At 45.7% G+C, this 25,372-nt stretch overlaps 1 protein-coding gene across 10 annotated transcripts in view; it reads left to right on the forward strand.

The window, feature by feature from the left end:
* LOC142566078 (uncharacterized) overlaps window positions 1–25,372 on the forward strand; it is a 47,055-nt gene that overhangs the window by 3,480 nt on the left and 18,203 nt on the right. For 4 of the 10 annotated variants that reach the window (XM_075676829.1, XM_075676819.1, XM_075676822.1 and 1 more), the window contains exons 2-5: window positions 2,017–2,420; window positions 2,500–2,593; window positions 2,811–2,988; window positions 18,512–18,647. In XM_075676829.1, coding sequence (XP_075532944.1) covers window positions 2,017–2,420; window positions 2,500–2,593; window positions 2,811–2,988; window positions 18,512–18,647 — 812 coding nt within the window. Of the gene's footprint in view, window positions 1–1,391; window positions 1,573–1,696; window positions 1,810–2,016; window positions 2,421–2,499; window positions 2,594–2,810; window positions 2,989–18,511; window positions 18,648–25,372 lie in introns of those variants that run through there. The other 6 variants (XM_075676821.1, XM_075676824.1, XM_075676826.1 and 3 more) reach the window with 5 other exon arrangements.

Raw genomic sequence — 25,372 nt, forward strand, 5'->3', positions numbered from 1 at the left:
TTGCTTCCTGGAGTAATGTACGTGTTGTATTGCCATTCGGCGTGTCACATTTTGGCTAGGAAACAGTATTTAATGCTAGAAAGACATGGACATGGTGGTTGTGCGAGATCTATATATGCATAAGCACTACTGCTGTGACCGCTCGTGCCATACGCTCGCAGCTCCAAGGTGTTGCACATGGTGAACGCTCATTTGTCAACAAAACGCGCTGGATATGCTTGATATGTGCAGATTTTTTATTGTAAATCTACAGAAGCACGCACATATAACTGGTTTGGTTAAGTAAGCTGAGGCCGTTATTTTTAATGGTTTGCTACATTTTCTATTCTCGCCCCTCGTCGTTGGCTAGGGTGCTACCGCGCCGCCGTTATGGCCGAGATCCATTCGATAGGAATTGGTGAAATTAAATAGATCGTTACGAAATACGGCCTTCTCGTGCCACTTATTTTTCGTGCGTTGGAGTGCTTGTCTCTGCACTATTCAACAGCAGTTATACCCACGCAGCTATTGAGCACACTTTGAGCAATCGTTTATCTAACGGCTTGACGATTTGTGTGTAGTGATGTTGAGGGGCTTCTAATCGCGCTTTTGTGTAGTGTTTTAGGTTATGTCTACAAGTTTCGGTCGTATGTTCGTGACAAAGTTCAATTTCAAACTGTTGCGACGTGTGAGTCAGAGAATCGTTGTAGTTAGGCTCTTGGTTGCGAATTTGTTCTGGTCATGCTACTAACAGTTGTGGCGGTGCATGAAGAAGTATTCTTGTTGCCCAAGCACCTTTAAAGCTGTTCATGCTTATTGTTTGTGTATGATGTTTACCGCCTTTTACGATCGTTGTCGAGATAATCGTAACGCACTATCGCCGTTCTAGAGATTCTCGTCATTTTACAAGCTAGCGGTGGATATTCACGTACAGCCAGGCGGTCCGTTAACAAATACCGGCGTGTCACGAAAAGCCAATTGTATAAAAGTGCCTCTAAAGTAATTCATGATAAGCGTTTTTCTGTGACGAGTTACTTGTGTTAATCAAATTTCTATCTAAAGACGTTCATGTCCCTATTTTGCAGTTAGTAGTGGATAGTAGTTAGGCTGACCGGCTGCTGCAGAGCGTATGGAACACCAGTGATCGCCCCTGGGTATTTGCGTTATTGGAGAGCACTTTCAGTAGCTCTTAAACTTTCATATACCCGCTGTGGTATTTCTATCTGTGTCAGTATTCATAATTTTTTTTTATACCAGATCGAGCACGCTGCGGAGGAAGCGCGGTTGCATTCATAGCAGACGACGGTTGTCTTTGCTGCGAAACTGTCGTTGAACGGTGGCGCTGCAGTGATTACGTTTTGCGGATTTGCGACTCGGTCTAGCCTGGTCTAGCCACGTTGGGCCGTGAAATTGGGCCGTGTGTAGGCGCCATTTTGTTTTACTTGTTACCGTCTTTCCGGGCGTTGTGTGCCCTAGGGAGTTATGAAATCGCTAGCTCATTATAATCGTATATTATAATTTTTTGCGTGTGGACGGGCGTGTCAGGTATGCCTTGTGATGACACGGAGAGCCGCGAAAACTGCCACTAGTCGTGTAAGTCAAACGTTTTCTGTCCTTCCGTTTACTATGTTGCTACTGGACGGATTGATCCAGACTGCGAGGAGCTAGGGAAAAAGTCGCTTTACGGGAGCTTTGTAGGGAATTGCTGGCGATTTTAGCTGCGCGCATGTTGTATGTTGTCACAGAACGTGTGCCAGTACATGTGCTGTGCTCATCGTGTTATAGCTGCACGTTTTCCTTCTTCAAACGTCGGTCATCAGCTGGGAAACTGTTAGTAGTGTTGCACTAAATATGGCGTCGCTGGGGCGGTGCACCGTTTGTTCTCCGCTCCAAGCGTCGGCAGCCTTCGAGCCCACGCATCGGACGCATGTTCAGCACACTTGGCTACTGCGCCGGATGAATTCGTTTTCAATCTCCTTTGCGTTCAGATTTATGTTCTTTCGACTAAGCTGATGGGTCGCGGCCACTTCTTTGCAGAGCCAATGGAGGAACAAGTGACTGCACTCTCGCCGCTGCACAGCAACCAAGTTGCTGAAGTCACGGCCGAGACAAGGACCGCCAAGCGCAAGTCAGGTGAAGCCTCTAACGCATCCCCGGGCATCAAGTGGTACAAGCAGAAGTTTAGAGACTCCTGGCTGCAGGACGAGCGCTTCAAAAACTGGCTGGTTAGCGTGCCGCACGATCCGTACCGTGCCAGGTGCAAATTGTGCAACGCCGATCTTAGAGCGGGCAAGAGCGAACTGGAGAAGCACGCGCGCACCAAGCACCACCGTGATACTGTCAAGGCGGTTGAGGACGTGAAGGCCTTGCTGGGCTTCGCCAACCAAGCCGAAGCGCAGACGCTGCCGGAGATAGTGAACGACATGCAGTCAGCTGATCAGGTGAGTCTTCAATCTACTGCCTGGCTCTTACTACTCGCAGAGCTTCCCGTGGTGTAGGCAGGCTAACGCGCTAGTGCAGTCTAACAATTCGTTCCAGGTGCAGGAGGAAGAACTGTCGCGGCCCGTGACCGCGCTTGTGCCACGGAGGAGGAGAATGTCAACCCCACCACCTAGTGAGTTTCTAATTTCTACTGGGCTTCACCACGAGTGTCGCGCTTGTATCTGTCATGCCAGCTCATCCTTCCGCCGACACCGACGCATTACTGAGGCTTTTTTCTTGCTAACTATAAATAAGGTAGCTGAAAGTAAGCGCTCACTTACACTTTTTAAATTCAGTCATGTTGACCATGACACTAATCATTCTTGCTCTTGTATTTTTTTTTTTTTTAGCAGAGGCTCCAGCACCAGCTGTCCGGTGTCACCTGCCGCCTTTGGGCATCTTGCCCCAAGTTCAGTGTCGCGCACCTGATTTCAAAGGGATAGCTGTGGTGGACAGCCAGATCCGGGAAATTCAACTGAGTGACTATGAAGGAAAATTCCTGTTGCTGTTCTTCTACCCTCAGGCCTTGTGAGTAAAGCTTGCTTCACAAACACACATTGTGCAGAAATTTCAAAGCCCCCTTGCATGTAGCCACACTTGACATCAGATATCTATGAAATGTTTTATTCAAGTAAAGCCTCACTGGTCATGCTGTGCACCAGCAACACTATACTCCTTTTCATACTAAAACTGTAATGCTGATGAATCTACACAAGGAGTTTGGTCATAAAAATATGTCACTCTACGTGCTTTTGTGGTCAGGTGTTTTAGACAACCAGCTCTGAATTGAAAAGGCATGGGTTGGACAGCTTGCATAGATAGCTTTTCTCTCTATTATCTTTAATGGATTTTAATGGAACTTGGATTCTTTTTTTCCGCCAGTGAACTTTTTATGGCACCTTTCGGGCATAACAATTGAGATTTGTGAGATTACACACCATACCTTTGCTGCATGTGCACAGAATCAATCGTATGTTGCCTCCGATCACAGTGCAAGAATAGACAGGTGTCTTAAGGGCACCATCTGTCAGAGCTAGCTGACTATGACTGTTTGCGCTTCTTTCCTTGGCCGGCAGGAGCACTACGGTGTTAGGGTTATCATTTTACCATTTTCTGTCCTCTGGTACTGGTGCGAGGCTTACATATTTCACTGCAAATGCCCTTATAATGCACAATGTTACTTCTTCTGTGGTACTACTAGCTCTTGCCAATTCTGTGGCCGTATTCTGAAACAATCCACTTTGGCGATAGTCACGTTCAATAAATCAACCGGCTGCTTACCCGTGACAACAGCATGCACTACCAACAGGTGCTCTTCAATGCTTCACAATGCACGAGAGTGCACCGTGTGAGTGCAGAGCGGCTCGGGTATGTTGTTTTAGAATGTAATGGCCTCAGTACAGGTTCTGCGCATCGAGTGTGGTTGGCCATGGCCGCTTTGGGTAAAATAAATTGAAAATGGAAGTGTGAAATGCTTTATTTTAATGAATAAATTGTGCTATAACTCACGCAGTTGCGAAACACATTTTTATTTATTTATTTACCCTCAGGGCCTTTGGGGTGTTACAGAGAAAGTGGGTACATGGTTGAACAAGAACAGAACCTAAAGTTGCGGATGAAATCAAGAAAAAATAAAGCACACACATACAGAAAGCACGTAGTGCAGGGCTTTAAAAAAAATTTATATGTACAAAGATAAGCTGACGTGTTTAAGCTGCAAATGCAGTAAATTTTTCATCGCACCTTCAAATGCCACAGGACCTTCTATGCAGGCAGTGATATTATAAAGCGACACACTGTTTCTCCATCTGTGTGTCAACTGTTTGGATCGCACCGCTGGTACGATCGGTTGTTGGGAACTCGGCGCTGACGCCCGTGGTTGTACCTGGGTCGCAAGCCCCAAGGGTAGCGTTGGCCTGGCGGCCTGGGGTACAACTGGAAGCATCCGAAGGTCCCGGCAAAGCATGAGTCGACTGGTAACAACAAAACAACTTGTTTATTTTAACATCGCAAAGAGTTGGCGGTCAGGTTGACCGAAGTAGAGAGACGGGAGAGCACTTCACTCAACAGAAGAAATCGGAGCCCTCCCTTTGGCGTCCGGGGGCAGCTGTTTTTATACTCTCGCAGTTGAGGGCAAGAAGGAACCCCTCAATAGACGAGCACGTGAATGTACAATGGGCTAATGGTGACGCACACTGTCGTAGCGCTGCCGGTCGGGCACAATGACTGGAATGAGAGGGTGATCCCTGCTGTCGCACCGCCTGGTTCGGGCACAATGACTGGAATGAGAGGGTGATCCCTGCTTTCGCATCGCCCGGTTTGGGCACAATGGCACATACACTCACACACGCACATGAAGACACGTGGCATCGGAACATGCCTGGAAACGCCTGGAAACACCTGGCGGGGAGCGTTGCGGCGACGACGAACGGGCCAAAATGTCTGCCGCCCCGCCGCAGTCGCGCCGGCAAAACCGCGTGTCGCAGGCGAAACGCAACACAACCATAGTGCACCACCAGAGTGGCATCGTCTGACTTGTCTCTGCTACAGTTCACCACCAACTGGTTACCACCAACCACGCGAGCAACGCCTTGTTTATGGTGCCGCTGCCAGCTGTTCCAAGACACTGTCACCGAAAATTGTCATTTACGCAAAGCAACACAACGCCATAGCCGATGAATAGTCAACAAATATCGCTGCACAAAACTACGTGCAAACTGCCATCAAAAGATACTATAAACTACCAACACTCTTGTCTCTACTACACTACGGCAGCAACCGACCACCAGAAGATGCAGTCGTTTACTCAATATATTGTCACGTACGAGTTTGTGCCGCTGTGGACAAAATGACGTCGGCAGGTGAAGAGGAGATTGAAGTGTCTCGAAGATCGGTTGATGGTGTTACCCTGGTCACTGAGCTACACCCTTGTAACTGTATATAATGTAAATACATATATTTTCTCCCCGTAAAATTTTGGCGGACGTGCTGGCTAATCTCGCCACAAGCCGGCCCTGGATCTTCGCAATGGGCGTCACATCGATTCCGCTGTTATGGCTACTGACGCTGCCTCCACCGCTCAGACACCAGCGGAAGTAGTGCTAACCAAGCTACGTCACCTGGGAATCTTCATCGGCACTGGCAAGGCCGACGTCGAAGACTGGCTGACGTTGTATGAGCGCTTCGGTAAGCACAACAAGTGGGATGCCACACTTTTGCTGGCCAACGTGATATTTTACTTGGAAGGAACCACGAAGGTATAGTTCGAGACTCATGAAGCCAACATTAGAAGCTGGGACTCCTGCAAGGAAAAGCTATGCGATCTTTTTGGAAGACCTGTGGGACGTCAACTGGAGGCCAAGCAAGAGCTAGCATCTCATGCCCAGACATCAACCAAATCGTATGTCGCGTATATTCAAGACGTTCTGGTGCTCTGCCGTAAAGCGGACGCGGACATGCTGGAGGCTGATAAGGTCGGACACATCTTGAAGGGCATCATGGACGAAGTGTTCAACCTCCAGCTTTGCAGGAACTGCTCAACCGTCGAGTCCACATTTAAGGAATGCCGGAATTTTGAGCAAGCAGAGAGCAAACGCATCATACAATGCTTCGACCGACTTCCAAATACGGCTGCCACTTTCTTCTGCAACGAACCTCCGGCGTCACATCCGCCTACAACGCCAAGCTTGACACAGGTCATCCATCGCGAACTTGAGACTATGGCTCCATGTTCTCACTGTCCCCATACGCATGACCACATGACCATTGCTCATTCAAGCTGTTGTCCGCCAAGAAATTGTGAACATGGACATCCAGTCTGCTGTCCGCCCACGTCCCACCCCTACCACTCCTGTCATTGCCTCTGCTGCCCCTCGACAGTTGTTCATATCAGAATCCCTCTGAGTGGCGAACACTGGATGACAGGCCAATTGGCTTTGCAGGCTCCCGGGTCGATGAGATCTCCCGCCATTGCCGTAGTAGCCGCTGGTACTCCTCGCCTTGACCATATGCTGATTGCTGCTTCGACCGAGACCCTCGGCCTCTGTTGCGCCTCTCTCAACCATACCATGCCGGCCTTCTCTCTCAGGGAAACACCACAAGCTGCTCACCCTGGCCGCAACGCCGTCAATTCCGCTCATCTACACCTCTACGTCCCTCGTCCCCGTCCTACGCGGCCCGCTTCTCGGGAAACTAAACAATGCAGCCTCTGGAGGTGAGGCCAGTGATTGATGACTCGAGCTGCAAAACCTCTGCTGAGCCCTGCTGCTTGACCGAACCTTGTTGAAATTTTTGTTGATGATGTACCCGTTCAAGCCCTCATAGATACTGGTGCTCAGGTGTCAGTTATACGATCAGATCTTTGTAGCTGTCTCCATAAAGTCCTGACACCTGCCCAGTCGCCTGCCATCCGAGTAGCTAATGGCAGTACAACAGCCATGATTGGAATGTGCGCTGCCCGTGTTACCATTGCCGGCCGTCCAGTGTTAGTCCTGTTCACTGTACTTACCGAGTGTCCACATGAAGTGATTGTTGGAATCGACTTTTTGACTACCCGTTCAGTACTTATTGACTGTGCGACCGGCACCCTTCGCCTTAAATATCCCTTTACTTTGCCGTCCCAACTGACGACCACAAGTCCCGACTTCGTTCTACTAAATTTGTTCGACTACAACCTGATGCTACGAATTACGTCCTCATGTCACCTTCTCCACCACTTTGAGATAGTCCTTACGTGGTGTCCCCACTTTGCGACGTCCTCCTGGCACAACAAATAGCACTACCAAGCTCAATTTTAACTCTTGCCAACAATCGAGCGTGACTTCCTCTTGTGAACTTTGGTTCGTGTCTGCAAGTGCTTCCTGCGGGTGTATCGCTCGCTGTGCTATCCCCTTTGGAAGACTGTGGAGTAGCTGCTCTCACGCTCAAACCACGCTTCGGCACTGCTGTAGCTTCTTCCCCTCCTACTTCACGCAATAAGTTTCCGCCAATGATCGCTACTGATCTATGACCTGCTTACGCCGACGCCCTTCACTGCATTCTGATGTCCTATGAAGGCATCTTTGATTTTGCCAATCGCCCACTAGGTCGAACCCATGTCGTCACCCATCCAATCCACACTGGTGACACTCCTCCTATACACTGGAGGCCCTAGCATGTGTCTGCGGCTGAACACCAGGTGGTCCAAACGGAAGCAACAAAATGCTCTCTAAAGGTATTATCGAGCCATCCTGCAGTCCGTGGGCATCACGTGCCATTCTGCTTAAAAAGGACAACACCTGGAGATTTTGTATCGATTACCGTCACCTTAATAAGGTTACCAAAAAGGGCATGTATCCGCTACTGCGTATTGATGACTGCTTACACTGTGCCAGTTATTTTTCGTTGATTGATTTGCACTCTGGCTACTGGCAAATCGCAGTGGATGAACGAGGTCGCGAAAAGACCACCTTTGTCACCCCAGATAGTCTCTACCAATTTGAAGTGATGCCTTTCAGACTGTGTAATGCCCCTGCTTCTCTTTTCTGCGTGGATTCAAATGGACCACATGCCTCTGCTACCTTGATGACGTCATTGTTTTTTCACCAACGTTTGAGAGCCACCTTCACCGACTCTCAGCTATTCTTGCTGTTTTCCATGAGTTGGCCTACAACTCAATTCTGCAAAATGCCGTTTCGGCCACCTCCAAATGCGAGTACAGTACTTGGTCACTTGGTTGACGCTGCCGGCGTCCAGCCTGATCCTGATAAAGTTCATGTTGTTGGTGAGTTTCCTCTTCCATGTTATTCTACCGATGTCCAATGTTTCCTAGGGCTGCGTTCCTATTTTCGGCGATTTAGCCAGAACTTTGTCGAAATCGCTCGTCCTCTCACAGACCTCCTCAAAAAGGACGCTACTTTTCTGTGGGAACCCTACCAGGCTGCAGCATTTTCCACGCTTAATCACTTGCTTTATCAATCCACCCGTGTTGGGTCATTTGATCTGCATGCCTACACTGATGTTCGCACTAATGCAAGCGGCCATGGCATTGGCGCTATCTTGTCCCAACGACAGCGAAACACCAATCGCGTGATCGCGTATGCTAGCCATCTTCTTTCAGCACCAGACTGCAACTACTCCATAACAGAACGCGAACGCTTGGCCCTTGTTTAGTCCATTGCTAAGTTCTGCCCTTACCTGTTCTGTTGGCATTTCACCGTCATGACAGATCATCATGCCTTATGTTGGCTATCCTCACTCAGAGACCCGACAGGCCGTCTTGGCTGCTGGGCTTTACACCTGCAAGAGTACACCTTTTCCATGTCCTACAAATCTGAGTGGCTGCATAAGGACGCCAATTGCTTCTCCCGTTATCCTGTCGACCCACCCGATGGCACCGAAACCGATACAGACACCTGCGTTTTGTCAATCTCCGACTTCTCACGCATCGCCAACTAGCAGCGTCGTGATCCATATTCGCGATCCATCATCGAACGCCTTACCTTGGAGCAACAGGACATTTCCCTCCGCATTTTTGTTCTCCAGGACGGGACTTTATACTGACGCAGTGTGCATCCACATGGTGCTGAACTGCTTCTTGTCGTTCCCCAGCACCTGCGCTCGACAATTCTCTCGCAGTTACACGATGTGCCCACCGCTGGTCATTTGGATGTCTCCTGTACGTACGACCGTGTGTACAGGCGATTTTTCTGGCCTGGGCTATATCGCTCTGTTTTGAAGCTACGTCGTTGCCTGTGAGCTTTGCCAACGCCGCAAGAAGCCTTCATTGTCTCCTGTTGGGCACGTTCAGCCTATAGATATCCCCAGTGAGCCATTTTTCCGCGTCAGCCTGGACCTTCTTGGCCCATTTCCAACTTCATCCTCGGGTAACAAGTAGGTGGCCGTTGCGATGGACTATACCATGCGTTATGCCATAGCGTGGGCCCTCCCTACAAGCTGCGCAACTGATTTTCTCCTCCATGAAGTGATCCTACATCATGCTGCTCCTCGTCAGCTACTGACTGATAGAGGCGGCTGTTTTCGTTCTAAGGTTGTCGACGACCTTTTTAGCTCTTGCTCAACGCCCCACAAGTTCACGACGGCTTACCACCCACAGACAAACGGACTTACCAAGCGTCTCACCCGTACACTCATGGACGTGCTCTCCATGTACGTGTCCGATGATCACCGGGATTGGGACTGCTTCTTACCCTTCGCGACGTTTGCGTACAATTCGTCGCGTCACAATATTACTGGTTATTCTCCATTCTATCTACTACATGGCCATGACCCACTCCTGCCTCTTGAATCGCTGCTCCCTTCTGATGCCAACACTACCACGTTCTACGCTCACGACGCCATTGTTTGCACGGCCACAGCACGTCGCATTGCCCGTGATTGTTTTCTGGCGTCTCAGACTATCCAAAAGCATCGTTACGACAGTCGTCGCAGGGATGCTCATTTCAGCCCTGGGTCACTTGTCCTGCTTTGGTTACCCTCCCGTCGCGTCGGCCTCTGCGAAAAACTGCTGCCGCGACACATTGGGCCGTACCAAGTTCTTTGCCAAGTCACCAGCCTCACATATGAGATATCACCTGTGACTTCGATGTCTTCTACCCCACAAAGAACTGATATTGTGCACATTTCGCGACTCAAGCCCTATAACTCGCATGCTGATTCGCCGCCCTAAAAAGCATCGAGACGATGCTTCTGCCGCCGGGGGGGTTAATGTCACATTTGAGTTTGTGCCGCTGTGGACAAAATGACATTGGCAGGTGAAGAGGAGATTGAAGTGTCTCGAAGATCGGTTGATGGTGTTACGCTGGCCACTGAGCTACACCCTTGTAACTGTATATATTGTAAATACATATATTTTCTCCCTGTGACATAATATTGGGAGCACCCACTAACACCATAGGCCGGAACTACTAGACGGCGCTATTTATTTTGCGGTTTTGCTAAAAAGCTCGCGGTGTTGGCGGAGGCGTGGCCAAGGTGATAGTACTGGCGAAGTGGATCGTTTCAGAATATGGCCCCTGTATTACTATTTCCCATGATATCTGTGAAGAAAAATATGATATACAAAAAATAATCTGCCGAATGCCTTCTTGGACATTGATTTGTAGTGTGGTCGTCCGGCTTCGTACGTCTTAGTTAGAATGCTTTTCAGTTAGTTTTCTGCCTGTGCATGTCTAGATCTGCTTGTGGTGTGTGTCAGGTGAGAATTGCTGCACTGTTGCCTTGATTGTGCAGGCAGTGACGGAGATGTATTGTGTGGTAAAAGCCATGCACATATTTCTGTTTGGATTACAAGAACCTTTGAATTTTTTATTTGTGATAACGGCTCCACAGAACAGTACTTTCCTTTATCACAAACCATTCTAACGTTATTCTAGCGTTTGCATGCTTCATGCAGACATATTTATCGTGTTGGGCTTGTGTTTTCTTCCTTTTAGCCCCAGTGCACAGTGTTAACATTCGATAGACAATTTGGACTCTACTCTGCATAAATACAAAATTAAAACAGAGTAACTTGAAATTTATTCTAGATGTAAACGAGAAGGGGGTTAACCGAGGGGCCCAATTTTTACTATTCATATCATGAGAAGGATCTCGAATCCGGCAACATTGATGCCTTCAGGTAGCATGTGTGGGTTTATTGACCAGTTGCCTTCACCCAAAAAAGATCACGTTCTCGTGACGCCTGCGGCAGAAAGGACGTTCCACGTCTGCCACCGAGGTCTGTGAGTGGTGCTGGCTAACACTTCCAGAGTTCTGCTAGGACACATAAATACCCAAGAAAGTGGATGGGAAAACGGCGCCACAGTAGCTCAATTGGTAGAGCATCACACGCGAAATGCGAAGGTTGTGGATCGTCCCCCACCTGCGGCAAGTTGTTTTTTCATCCACTTTCATTTCCATTAATTTATCGCTTCTTTATTTCATTTATTAAGCGCGATTAATTTCCACTATGTTTTCCTTGGTGTCAGTGTTTGTTGGCTTCTCGTGATATGATTAATAAGAATTGCGGCCCTCGGTTAACCCCCTTTCTTCTCGTTTATTACATAACGAGGGTCTCAAATTCGGCAACGTTGATGCCTTCAGGTAGCATGTGTGGGTTTATTGACCAGTTGCCTTCACCCAAAAAAAGACCACGTTCTCGTGATGCCTGCGGCAGAAAGGACGTTCCACGTCCGCTGCCGAGGTCTGTGAGTGGTGGTGCTGGCTAACACTCCCAGGGTTCTGCTATAAATACCTATGAAAGTGGATGGGGAAACGGCGCCGCGGTAGCTCAATTGGTAGAGCATCGCACATGAAATGCGAAGGTTGTGGTATCGTCCCCCACCTGCAGCAAGTTGTTTTTTCATCCATTTTCATTTCCATTAATTTATCGTTTCTTTATTTCATCTATTAAGCACAAGTAATTTCCCCCATGTTTTCCTTGGTGTCAGTGTTTGTTGGCTTCTCATGATAATTCTAGATATAAGTAACTTGCACAGTTAGCATGCATGCTAAATTGCACATTGTTGCACTCGGTAAAGCCGCGGTCCCACACTTTGTTGGCACAACTTGAGGAGTCGAGCAGTAGCTCTTTTATTCCTCCAGTGCATGCATTTTGTACAATCCATGCACTTTAATAATTTATTAAATATACCTTATAAACAGCTATTCAGCATGCACTCTCTCACTTAAGGAAAGCACACCATGGAGTACTATTGTAGCACATGCAGACGAGGGCGCATGAAGGCACACAGAAGACAGACACGACATGGTTTTATGCACAGTCCTTTTCTTGCAAGCTCCCTAGGATTTTGCCTCTTAATACATATCTTACAGGACACAGTTTTCATTTTTGCATCGTGCATTCAGTGCTTTCTAAAGCCCATGATATTAACAACAGATGCTGCTTATGTTATGTACTAACAAAAGTGCCAGTTTAAAATTGTGAGCAATCATGCACGTGAAAGGACGTCACAATACTACTGATCTCTTATTTTCTCAATTTATGGTCTTCATGATTGTAACCAAGTGAATTGATTATGTCAGTGAAATTGCATCCTACATGCAAATCAAGAAACAATGAAAAGCATTGAATGTGTCAAGCAAAGGGCGCGGTGTCATGTGCCACCAGTTATTGCATTTATTGCAAATATTTCTGTGTGCTAGAAGCACTCGCACTTGTCTTAGAGACATGAAAAACATTCAGGACATCACCGAAAGTGGCAGATTCAACACGTAAACTCCACTATACAGACAAAAACACTTGCAAGAAAACACGGCATCAGCCCATATCGACCTGCACAGAGTGGCCACAACGTCTCCCATCAACGATTTGCCATGCTGTGTACAGGTGGCATGGCGATCTCAAACTTCACTGCCTATATACTTGTGCAAGAGCCACCTTTTTTTTCCTTTGTTTTTGCAATCTTGACAAGCAGTGGCTCTTACTCGTAAATGAACCATTTCAGTCAAATTATTTTGGGCGTGTGTAATTGTTGTCATTCCTCTGTACCAAAAATGTGAATGCTATTGTTTTCATAAAGCATTTATTTGTTCATGCACGCACTTGGTAATGTTCAATAGCCTGGTAAGAAAATAATTTATGATTAGTAGTCAGCCTCGATAATCTGTGCAAGAGTATGAATATCAGGCCAATTACCCAGAGGAGACACTGACCATGGTAAATAGATTTACAAAAGGACAAAAAATGGTTTCGAGTGCATATGGCTGGCATTACCAAATCATATCTGGCATCTTACCACTATTCTTTAAAAGTGTGCAATCATTGCATTCTATCAGTACTACCATATTTGGCAGAAACTTGGAGGTTACCAAAGAAATTGTAACCTTAAAGGGACACTAAGGTGATAAATGATTTCTTCTGCATCAGTAAATTACAGTTCTACTACACCAAAAACACCAGTCTTGCAACGATAAGACGTTTGGTAAGCCAGAAAAAGCGCAAGAACGAAACATGGGTGGCGACGCCTACTTAAGTTCCCGCACCTGGCGTCTGTGACGTCTTGGATTTTGATGGCATCTTCTAGGGCCTACTTATTATATAAAGTGGTACAGATTGACTACATTGTGTTATAAAGGAACCAAATATCAAACATGGCCAGTTTTGGGAACCTTTATTCAGCCAATGCGGCACAAATGCGAAAACATACTTTGGAATCCCTGATGTCACGCTGACGTACCGGCACTGGGGTTTCGGCGCGAAATTCAAGTACTGATATTTTGACCTTCATTTTCTCATCTAATAATCAAACTATTTTTTTGAAATGACTGCCTGCGGTGTTCTCAAACAATGCTTCATTAGTCTAAACTGATTTATTGTTTCGCTTTAGTGTCCCTTTAAGAAACAGGAAAACAGTGGTATGAATTAGAAAGCAAATAAGGGTGGCCAATATTCTAGTGTAGTTAAAATGAAAAAAAAGGGGGGGGGGAGCTGGGCAGTACAACCAGTGGTCTATAAGAGCGGGCGCCAAGAGAAGGGAAGCGCAGTCAATGGTAGAGAATTGCGTGGTGTGACGAAATGAGGAAATTCAGTCATAAGATGGCATCAGCTGATGCAAGACAGGGGTAATTGGAGATCACTTGGAGAGGGCTTCATCCTGCAGTGTACATAAATAGGATAATGATGCTCACACGCACCTCACACAACTGGTGCCTGTCTAGCCCTCACCACTGTTGCTCTTGCTGCTTCTCAGGCTTGGTTTGGCAGCGCACGCCTGGATAGTCTTCTTGTGTGGCATCCACAGCATTAAATATGCCGGTGCCTGTGACTTTAAAGGTTTTCATAATGTCCGAAGACGTCTCAAGCCGTGCACCCAGAATCAGTGCAGCTACACTTCTTTTTTTCCACCTTTTTTTTCGTTTCTCTCGCTCGCGCTCTCCCTCCCAATTTGGTGTGCCAGATAGTTTGATGCCAACTTGGGTTACTGGGTATGTGCTACTTGGAATGTGCTGTCTACAGTGGTGGAAAAGGCCCTTAAGTTTCTCCTATGCTGAGCAGAATAAAACCCACGTCACAAGTTCCTCGACAGCAACCCAACATATTAGTAGGCTGCACCACGAATGCACTGGGTGTATGCCACTCTTCAGTGAACCTCGTTCCAACTTGGGCCGCTGAGTATGTACCACTCAATGTGCAGTAAGCAAGGTAACAATTCTAAGCATGCACAGGCACTGGCGTACTGCGCTTCTTGTCTCTGAGGCCACACGATAACTTCTTGGGATTGTCGCTAGGTGAAGTGGCAGTGCCACTAGAAATGAGCACCAGAGAGGAGCCCGGTTGCCACATTACATGATTCTCAGTGTTCACACGCATCTGCATGCCATGCATTTTGGAAGCCACGCACAGGTATTGCAGCGGTGGTGCTAGGTGGCCCCGAGTGTTCTTGGGAAAGTGAGAAAGAGGAGTTCTGCTGCAGTACATACATCATACATCCCTCGTTTTGACAGTGGCAATACATTGTGTCGCTATATTGATTAGTGCTAGTGCATTACTGTCGACAGACATTGAAATGGTTTCTGCCACACTTTTTTGTCTATAAATGCAAGCACTGCACAGAGTTGCTGTAGCTTCCACAGCATTGCACCCCAAGTACTGAAGGGCCCAGCACAAAGTTTTGCCATTGAAAACAAAGTGTAGCATGCAGACCATGTAGTGGAAATCAAGTCCGCAAAATATCAAACTTAATGCAAAGCACTAAAACAGCTGAAATTTCAAACAAATGCCTATGCACCCTTCCTCTCGAAGGAGCCGTGCTTCCAGCCCAATCAAGGTCACACACACGAATACCTTTACGTAAGATGCACTGTCTGAGACGTAGTCGCCTAAGGCACGTGACTTCGGTAAATCATCTAAAGCAGGACATGCAATACAGCACGTCCTGCATTGCATGTCCTGCATTGGAATTGAAAGGCATGGAAGGAATGTTGCTTGTGGATGCTAGTCAAGGCTAAGAGGGTTGGCAGTGAAGCTCATTTTTTGGCAACATGGCAACACACCATTTCAGTTCCTTCTGTCTCTTGTAATAACGAACCAGTTTCAAAAATTCTTGCGATAAGACACTCCCCAGATGGCGCCTTACAACTTCCAGGGTATAACTGAAATTTCCAATGAAGGGGCCTTTAAAGGGAGTATAGCTGCACATGTAACCAGACTTGTGTAGTCCACTGTCAGTGATCACCACTTTCTTGTGTGCGAGACATACGTAGATATGACACAACGCTACCATTAGCATTTTAGTCAAGAATTGGACGGAATAGCATCTGGTAAGGTAAAAGCATTGTTAGAAAATGAAGCAAGTCACTGACCAAGGTCAAAATAAATTTAAAATAAAATAAGCTTTATTTCTATTTTCACCTTGGTCAGTGACCTGCTTCATTTTCGAACTACCATTAGCATTTGCTAGGACCCAGCTTCAGTGTTGTCTTTGGCAACTGCTTGGAATGCCGATTTAGAAATAACTGCAGGTTGCAATAAAACTTGTTATAGTCAGTATATTTCTGCAGTTCACTCACTTTAAAAGAAATATTTGTTGTGTACGACATTGTTGGTTAGGATTAATTTTGTGTACTGTTTCTAAGACGGGGACTGGAAACCGAAATCAAGTCCGGTCAGAACTCAGATAAATTCTAAATAAGGTGATAATCCGAGGGAGTAGCCTACATATTCAACGTGCAATATTCTAGGTCTCACTGAAATTGTCCTATCTTCTCGGTGATATTGCTGTGCCAAGAGTAATTCTTGTCATGGAGGGCTAGTCAAAAGATGAGACTGAAGGCCCTCCATACTACTACTGCTGTAAGTTAAATAGCACTAAACCGCTATCGTCCTCCCCTTTTCCACCTTTTCAGTCGACGGAAGCGGTAGTGCTGCAATGATGTTTCCAGTGGCCTTTCCACCGCTGCGCCCATGGCCGCGTCACCACCACTTTCTCCGCGACTGTATTGATGGTCGTAAACACATAAGCTGAATAGTGATTGTTGTATTGCTTCGAAGAAGCTTTGTTGTGCCATGATGGTGCTAAAGGTGTGCATAGTGTGAGGTAAATTCATGCTACATGTAGGGGATGAAGGAACACTGCGTGAAAAATTAAGATGATGATTGGTACGTGCACAGCATTGTAGAAGCATAGAGCAAAACCTTTTTGCTCCTTTGGGGCTCAGGGACAGCCTACGAATGTATTCACGCTCAAGATACATGGAAGGGTGCGCATTGCTTAAGTTTGCATTTTCTCGGCGAGTGCAGAAACAACATTTAAGGCCACAGTGGAAGAATGCAATGCAGAAGCATCCTACTAGAAGCGACGGCACCGGAAATAGGCAGTTGCGAAACTGGAACTAGGCTGCAGTGGCTCCTCAAAAGTTGGTGCTGCTTGAAGAACCCCTCACCACTCCCCATAGCAAATTTTGGTTATATGCTGGAAGTTGTTACATGTTCTCTAGGGAGCGTTCTGCCGCAAAAATTTGTCAAATCGGCTCATTAATAGCCGAGATAGAAATATTTTAGTGCCGCGAACCCGTGATTTCAGCAGGCGGGCTCCACTGCTGAGCAAGATGCTCTCTCCACTTGCCCTGTCTAGCCTATGCAAGCGAAATTCCTTCCCTCCATTCTCCCATACCGAACCTCTAGGATCGTGTGACACATACGCCTTCAAATATTTTCCGGCGCTACGCATTTCCGCCGACAGCGTCGCGTGCGAGCTGTTCGTCTTGTTCGCGCAGCACACGATTTTGCGCACTGTGCACAAGGAAACATGACTAGCGGTATAATTCAGTGCTACACAAATACTGAGGCAGAACAAGTGGATCGCAGAGCGTGATCATGTGCTGGAACACGGTAGAAAATGGCATAGTTTCGGTACCTGCGCACTTGACCGCGCGATCGTGGGAACAAGCAGAGGAAGTGGAAGTACATCTCTCTTGCGTCGGTGCGAAGGAAAACAAAAAACATGCAGACATTCCGTTTGTGTGTTTTATTAGTTCTCTAAACTTCAATTCGTCAATTCAAGCAACAGATCGCACAAATAACAGATGTTGTCTTGAATAATTCTCGAAGTCACATGTCACCACGAGTGATGTCACACTGTGGACACGATTACGTCACCGTCCGGTTTGGAGCGCGGCGGCGGCGAGTGAAAAGGGAAACGGTGTTCAAATTGAAATTTCAGATCTTTCCATGGTGCGTAGCAATGTAATACTTTGCAGACACGATTGTTATCGTGCAATGTATGCTCTGCGCTTGTCAGCTCAAAATGGCCAGACCTGGTGAGGGGCCCTTTAAGAAAAGCATAAGCTGATGAAAGGGCTCTAGATGAGACATAACATGGGACACACTATAGCATAGCTTAATGTTACGACAAATTTCCTCCTGATGTTTAGTTACATGTTAAGGAGGCATTGTACAGTGAAATGCCTTTATGAAGAAGTGCTTGGGGTCTCCGAAATAATTCGTTCTACAAGTCACTTCGTTGTAAGGTCACACACTGCACAGTTTGAAGTAGAACCGGGACAGAATTATTTCTTCGTTATACAGATCTTTTCATTGTAGAGGCGTTCGACTGGATATTGCAGGTGGGATATAGGCAGTATGAGTACCATTCCTGGTTAAATAAGGCTTGAAGAATGAAATGTGGAAAATGGAAATGTGACTAGACAGGGAATCCCCAATGGCAGTGTTGTCATAGCAGCCACATCTGTGTCACCACATCAATCAATGCGCACAAAGATATTGCTTTGTCAATGTGTCTTGGACAATGACGTCAGCTTTACTGTGGTTAACACATGGAAACAGCACAACAGAGGCAAGGTTAGCCAGTGAGCCCATATAAGAGGGCTTGGCAGAAAAGGTAGCCAGACAAGGAAAACGAATGTGCTCCATCAAGTTGGTGGAGCCCTAAGGTCCAGTTTCTGGAAAGTGATGTCATGGCCTCTCTCATGTTTGTTTCCTGTTTTCATAATGGGTGGCATCTCAGAAAGTTGCTGCTTAATATTGAATAAATGGTTTGTGCTGTGTTTCTTGTTGAGTAAAACTTGAAAATTCTTCTCTTTTTCTTTGCAGCTCTCTCGCTTGTCCCAGTGAGCTTGTTGAATACAGTGATCGTGCTGCTGAGTTTCGGAGCCTTAACACAGAAATCTTGGCCATATCCACCGACTCCTACTGCACACACCTTGCCTGGACTAACACCCCTAGAAAGGTAAGCTTGATGTCTATGTTGGGCTAAAGGACTTTACTTTGTTATAATTAGATATCTTATGTTGTGTAGACAGGTTGGCTGGAATGCTAATATGACGGGTGACTGAAAAGTTCTGTGCCCCTAAATAATTCCCTACTAAGGCATTACACATGTTCTAGGGGCATTGCAGCACCCTTACTTCAGTTTTAAAAAAAGTAATCATAATGTTCTCTCTTAAGAAGACCTCAGTGGCATTGATGTCACCGTCCTTTGGTGAAGCATAGACCACCTTGTAATGGCTCTCTTTGTGAATGTCGAAGATGGGATAATCTGGTAAATGCGGTGGTTAAGGACCATGTTTGAACAGCAGCTGTTGATGTTTGGACTATAATGTTATTTGTTCTGATAGAGAACTCCCCTGTTTAGCATTCCTGGCCACTCTTCAAATTTTTTCTCAGAGACACTTCATAATTTTCACCTAATACTCCTTGCTGCTGCTTTGATCTCTCTAGAGCTGAACATCACACCCTGGAATTCATAAAAAAGTGAAATTATATTACCTTCCCAACTGGAGGTTGGACTTACACTTTCTTCGAGATGTGTAATGATACTTGAACTTCGAAACAGCATGAAAGATGAGGACGCAGGAGAGGCACACAATAACCACACGCAGCGCTGACTAACAACTGACTTTATTGAGACGAAGAACATACCTGTAAATATGCTAGAAGAAAAAATGTGAAGATATGGGATGGTCACCCTTACAAGATGCTGTGTACGCATGGTGAAAGCGGGTCTCTTGACAGGTTAGCCAATTAATGCACAATTTCTTTGTCAGATAGTAAAACAGATGGTGCAATCACACGTTTTTCATTTAACACTGCAATTCTGTGGGCCTCGGGGATTTTGTGTGTCATTTGGTTTCTGTCTTTTGGCTAAAACGTCACATTCTTCAATTCAGGGCGGCACCCACACTGCTTACAGTGAATACCTAAATGGCCACTGACGGCTCTAGTTACATTGTAATGGCGCTCTACACGGCTGTTACGTTGTAATGATGCATGCTACCATTGCTACTATGTCCCCCCCCCCCCCCTTCAGCCTCATAATGGTGGTCCTGGCACTTTGCCTGGTAAGATGTCAAGCTAGAGCATTGCCTCTTGTGTCTCACAAAAATCTCCAAATTTCTGAGTGACATGGTGTGCCAAGAGTGCTTCTGATCAGGAATTAGATGACATGGGACACATTGCACAGAAGCTCATCTGATATGAAGATCAGTTCTTACAATATAGTCATCTAGCCTTTATGAGATTCCCTACGTTGGTACATACAGTAAAACTTTAGTGATACGAATTTCAAGGGGTAGCGTAAAATATTTGTATCACCTGAAATTAGTATCACCAAAAAACAAATGAAATTAGCATGTTAAAGAGCCAGAAACTCATTTTTAGAAATTTATTCATGATAGAAGCCCCGGATGTCCTTCTGGGTTTTCTTCTTCGCCAGGTCAACCATCAGCGAATTCTGGAAGTTGTATGCAAACTTCACAATACCATCTCCGCGAGAACGTTCGATGTTGCACAGTGCGAGTTTGACGAGCGGTGATACGTGGGAGAGACAGCCAGTGCCAAACCGTTTCCACTTCGTTCAGTGCATGCAGTTGCTGCTGTCTTATCCCACCTTCTGTCGGCCTCCCCCGCGCTGCGGACATGGAAACGGTCTGCCTGCCAACCCGCCTCGCCGTGCTTGGTGCAGCCTCCTCACCATTTTGCTGCTGGCGGTTGCGGCCGTTTTGGCTCTCTCATTCGTATCACCCAAACCGGCGTGGGATAGCACTCGGGACATCCGAACTATAGCTTGTAGTGCACAGCGCGCTTCAGCATGGGAATTGTACGAATTCGTATCACCCAGAAATTCATACCAGCTGTGATCATTCACCGAGGTTTCACTGTACATTGTGCATTGACATTAGGCAACAATGCATGATCATATTTAGGAGAGTTGACATTTTTTTGCTGGTCTTGGCAGTTAATGGTCTTGCTGATCTCAACCCTTCTTCAATATGACTACCACAACTGAGAGCTTGTACCTAATGTTTGTCTATGGCATAGGATGGAGTATTTTTATGTAATTATATATAACATCTTTGTGTGTTTCATATGGTGGTGATATTGAAATTGGAATGGTGCGATTTCTACATTTTAAAGGGCCTCAAAAAGTAAAACTTACGACCCAGAAATGTGAACACTGCACATGTTAGTATCAAAAGGTTGTGTATTATTAAAAAGAAATTATCTTTCAATATTCCAGTGGCTCTCTTTCTGCGTTAGACTCAGAACTTTTCAGTCGCCCTTTGCAATAATAATGCTACAGAAGACAGTCTGATGAACTTGCCTATTAGAGCTGTGCTTGGGAGCAGAGATAGCTGTACACATTTTAATTGTATAATCAAGTGCAAAATTGTGCATCCATGCGTCTGGCATGCTCTTGTCACCTTCCAAGTCGTAAAAGTTTTCTGGTGCTGACAGAATGTCTAATCAGATTTTTATCTCTGAAATTATGGTGCAAAAGTGTACCTAAACTTTTTTTTTTGGGGTGAATGAAGAATTTAGGCCTTTTTCAGAAAGCAGAGAGCAGTACAAAGTGCACTGTATTCAGAGAAAGGGATGTGTGTGGCCCATGAAGCATTCAGCGTGTACTGCGTTCATGACTGTCACCACAGTGCAAGCATTCAGCTTGCACTGTGGTGACAGTCAAAGGGGGGCTAAAGAAACGCCTTACACATCATTATTTTAGATGGGCCTTTGCATTTGACTCCCAAAATGTAAACCAATTTACAATAGCTGGATTTTGTAGATGTCTATTCTTACTTTCCCAAGAAAATTGACACTTGAGGGCACCTGTGCTTAACTAATCTTATAGTTTCATCATCTGTAGACACTTCACAGCAAGTAGTTCGTGTGACTGAAAGCAGGTGGCACCAACAGTCTTTTGGGCACTTAAGGCCATTTGTGTGTAAAAACCAAAACCACAGGCCTTGGCAATCAGTCGTGGTTTTTCCTACTGGCTGATCTACAGTAGGATGTGTTTACTGAGCTAAATGTGAGGTAAACATGTGCTGGCTAGAAGCTTTGGTGGTTGCACTATAGTGTGAAATTCGTTAGTGTCTGAGAGTGCATTAGCTTTTATTGCATTTTATGCTATCTGCACATTGGTTCACTCAAGGCAAATGAACAAGTTTGTCTAGCAGTGCTGGATTTCAAATATTGAGATAGGACTTCAGTATTGATGCATTGGACTGTTATTCTTATTGTGCTTATAATGAACAAAGCATGTGGCTTATACCTAAACGCTGTGTTTCCAAATGAAAATGAGAAAAATGAACTCTAAAATAGGTACATTTAAGGTCAAGTAATCAAAAAGAAGTTGCTAAATTCTTTCTGCCATTATTGACACATGATACATACATACTGCTGTAAGGCTGTTCAAGTGCATTAGCAGGGTATTACACAGCAGCAGCCTAGGCACTTGGGCAAATTGTTTTGTAATTATTTTTGTGAGTAAGCTATAATGACAGTGAACTAGAAAAAGGAGGGCACAGTGAGTCAGAAATAAAAAAGGGGGTGAAACAGTGCTGTTTTGTGTCCCTCGTTTCTGGTTCATTCTCCTCCTGACTAGAATACAGCTTTATCATATGCCAGTGGTTTGGGTAGTTAGGAAAGAAGGTCTTGCACCTTATAATGTGTTTATGATATCCCATTATTGTTGCTGCACATAGAAGAATAAACTCCTCCATCACTTTAGGAGGAAGAAAGTCTTCAGGGAAGTAGGATGGTGAGTGTGAGAAGGTAGAACTGAGAGGATGTCTTTCATCATAAAAGGCTGAAATGAGTCTTTAATGAAATAAACTATTCTTTCAAAATGCAATTAAAAAACTTGTGCTATGAGGTTAATTATCAGAAGAAAGACTGAAGGTAAAAGTTGAATTTCTGAAAAAAGAAGTGCAGTCACTGGTGATCTGGACGTGGTGTGATGAAGTCTGAACTTGTTCTCAGCATGCAAAAACCATAATGCCAGGTCTTCGATTCACCACTACAGTTAAGTGATGCGAGCTGTAGCACTGACAACATTTGCGGGAGGCCTAGAGTGAGCATTTGCAGTGGTGTTGCTGGAGGTAGTTGCCTCTGCAGTGTCCCATAGATCCATGACCACTTACGTTCGACATAGGGTCACCAGTAACTGTGGGCTACTACCTATACTTAGTGGACCACACCCATTCTACACGCTTGTCAGTCAACCATTGCAATGTTGTGGTTGAACAAATATGAGTTCTATCACCATGGCAGTATAGAACTGTTCTTGAGGAAAAAGACAGAGTGGTGACCTGTACTACCTTGTACCCTACATGCAGACACTTATGCTGCTCCAGAAGCAGTTTGCAAGGTCTGTCCTAAAATTTCGTGCAGTATGTTTAAGAAAATCAATTTCACAAACTTTCAAGTGCATCAATGTGTTCACCTTCAAAATACTCATTAGACACTATGCGTTGGCTCCACCTCTTTTTCTATAGCTGGAAGCACCCTTGATAGTCCTCTTCTGTTAAGCGCTTCAGCAGCAATGTCATTTCTTTTTGGATTGTCATCACATCACCGAAATACTGCCCCCGGAGCACCAGTTAACATTTGGGGAACAAAAAGGTTGTAGGGGGAGTAGGGAAGGTGTTGCAGCTCAGTGATGGAATTATGTGGCAGAAACTTGTGCACTATAAATGCAGAGTGCTCAGCAGCATAATCGTAGTGCAGAATCCAGTGCCCCTCTTTCGACAAATTTGGTCCATGCAGCGCACACAATCTCTCAGGTGGAAGCATGACTGGTCAGTAGTTGACATAAGCAAGAGACATGTAAAAGGTGGAAAAAAGAGAAGCAAAGATCCGGTGTCATAACAGGCATGAGTTACTGTGCACTAATAGAGAGAGAGGTTTTAACGAAGAGAGAAAAGGTCAAGGAGATACTGTAGGCAAATGCTTGATTGCTATACATGTACCATATTCACTTGCATAATGATCACACTTTTTGGTAAAAAAAAAATTGATGCAAATTCAGGGGTGCGATCATGTATCCCTATGTACCCCTATCATAAGAAGCCAACAAACACTGACACCAAGGACAACATAGGGGAAATTACTTGTGCTTAATAAATAAAATAAAGAAACGATAAATTAATGGAAATTAAAGGATGAAAAAACAACTTGCCACAGGTGGGAACCGAACCCACAACCTTCGCATTTCGCATGCGATGCTCTACCAATAGAGCTACCGCGGTGCCGTTTTCCCATCCACTTTCTTGGGTACTTATGTGTCCTAGTAGAACCCTGGGAGTGTTAGCCAGCGCCACCACTCACAGACCTTGGCGGCGGACGTGGAACATCCTTTTCACCGCAGGCGTCACGAGAACGTGATCTTTTTGGGTGGTCAATAAACCCACATATGCTACCTGAAGGCATCAATGTTGCCGGATTCGAGACCCTCGTTATGTAATAAACGAGAAGAAAGGGGGTTAACCGAGGGGCCCGATTTGCGAAGGTTGTGGGTTCGGTTCCCACCTGCGGCAAGTTGTTTTTTCATCCACTTTAATTTCCATTAATTTATCGTTTCTTTATTTCATTTATTAAGCACAAGTAATTTCCCCTATGTTGTCCTTGGTGTCAGTGTTTGTTGGCTTCTTATGATATGACTAATAAAAATCGGGCCCCTCGGTTAACCCCCTTTCTTCTCGTTTATGTACCCCTATGTAATACCCCTTCGAGGGTCATTAGGGGTATTATGAAATAAACAAAATTGCGCGGGTTAAATTTCCTGCAAAAAGAAAAAATTTTTCATCTCGAATTTGCTGCGGGATGACAACAGGTCAACAAATAGGCGGCTACCGCTGTATGTAGTGTGGCACACCAAAACAAAAATGGCGGCCGGCGGAGCAAGCTGAACGCGCCGAACACGATTTTTTTTCTTCTCGTGAGTGCATTACGTGCATTGAAACAGTTTCTTCCGTATCAGCCATGTCCACTTTGAGGTGACAGAAACAGATGGGCGTACTTAGCTGCCAGTGACATAGGAACACATGGTGGGCATGCTGCAGAAACTGCGGCATTTGTCTTCACTAGTATCCTAATACGCCACGTTTCCGCTAAGGGTGGGCGAATAACTTAGCTGTGTTACAAGCGTCGGCGTATGAATAGGGTACACTTCTAACATATGAGTGTTAACGTGGCTGCTATCCGTTCGCTCACGATTTGTTGCGCGCCCACGAGTGCAGACAAGGAGAATCGAAAAGCTCCTTTTTCGTTGTTGACCACAACCATTATAAAGCCTACACATAATACAGGCAAGTTTGGCTGTAGCTTTTTTTGTCATGGGAGTGCGGAAAGTGACGAAAGGAATGAAATGGGGCATCTGCTTAAGAATATTTGGTGCGTGCAGGCCGCTTGGTTTGTCTTGAAGAGTCGTTCGCGTAGCATTCGACAGATGGTAAGCGCGATGATTATTAGCTAGACTTGGCACACGACATATTGCTGCTGTAAGTTCGGGGTGCAATCTATACACGGGAAATTTTAAAAAATCTAATTTTCACGGCAAAATTTAGGGGTGCGGTCATTACGTGAGTGTGATCATTATGCGAGCAAATACGGTATATAATAACTGAGCAGCTCAAGCAGGCTAGGTGACTAATTTGTCGCCATGCTGTTTTG

The sequence above is a fragment of the Dermacentor variabilis genome, unplaced genomic scaffold (assembly GCF_050947875.1).
Source record: "Dermacentor variabilis isolate Ectoservices unplaced genomic scaffold, ASM5094787v1 scaffold_12, whole genome shotgun sequence".
Lineage (NCBI taxonomy): Eukaryota > Metazoa > Arthropoda > Arachnida > Ixodida > Ixodidae > Dermacentor > Dermacentor variabilis.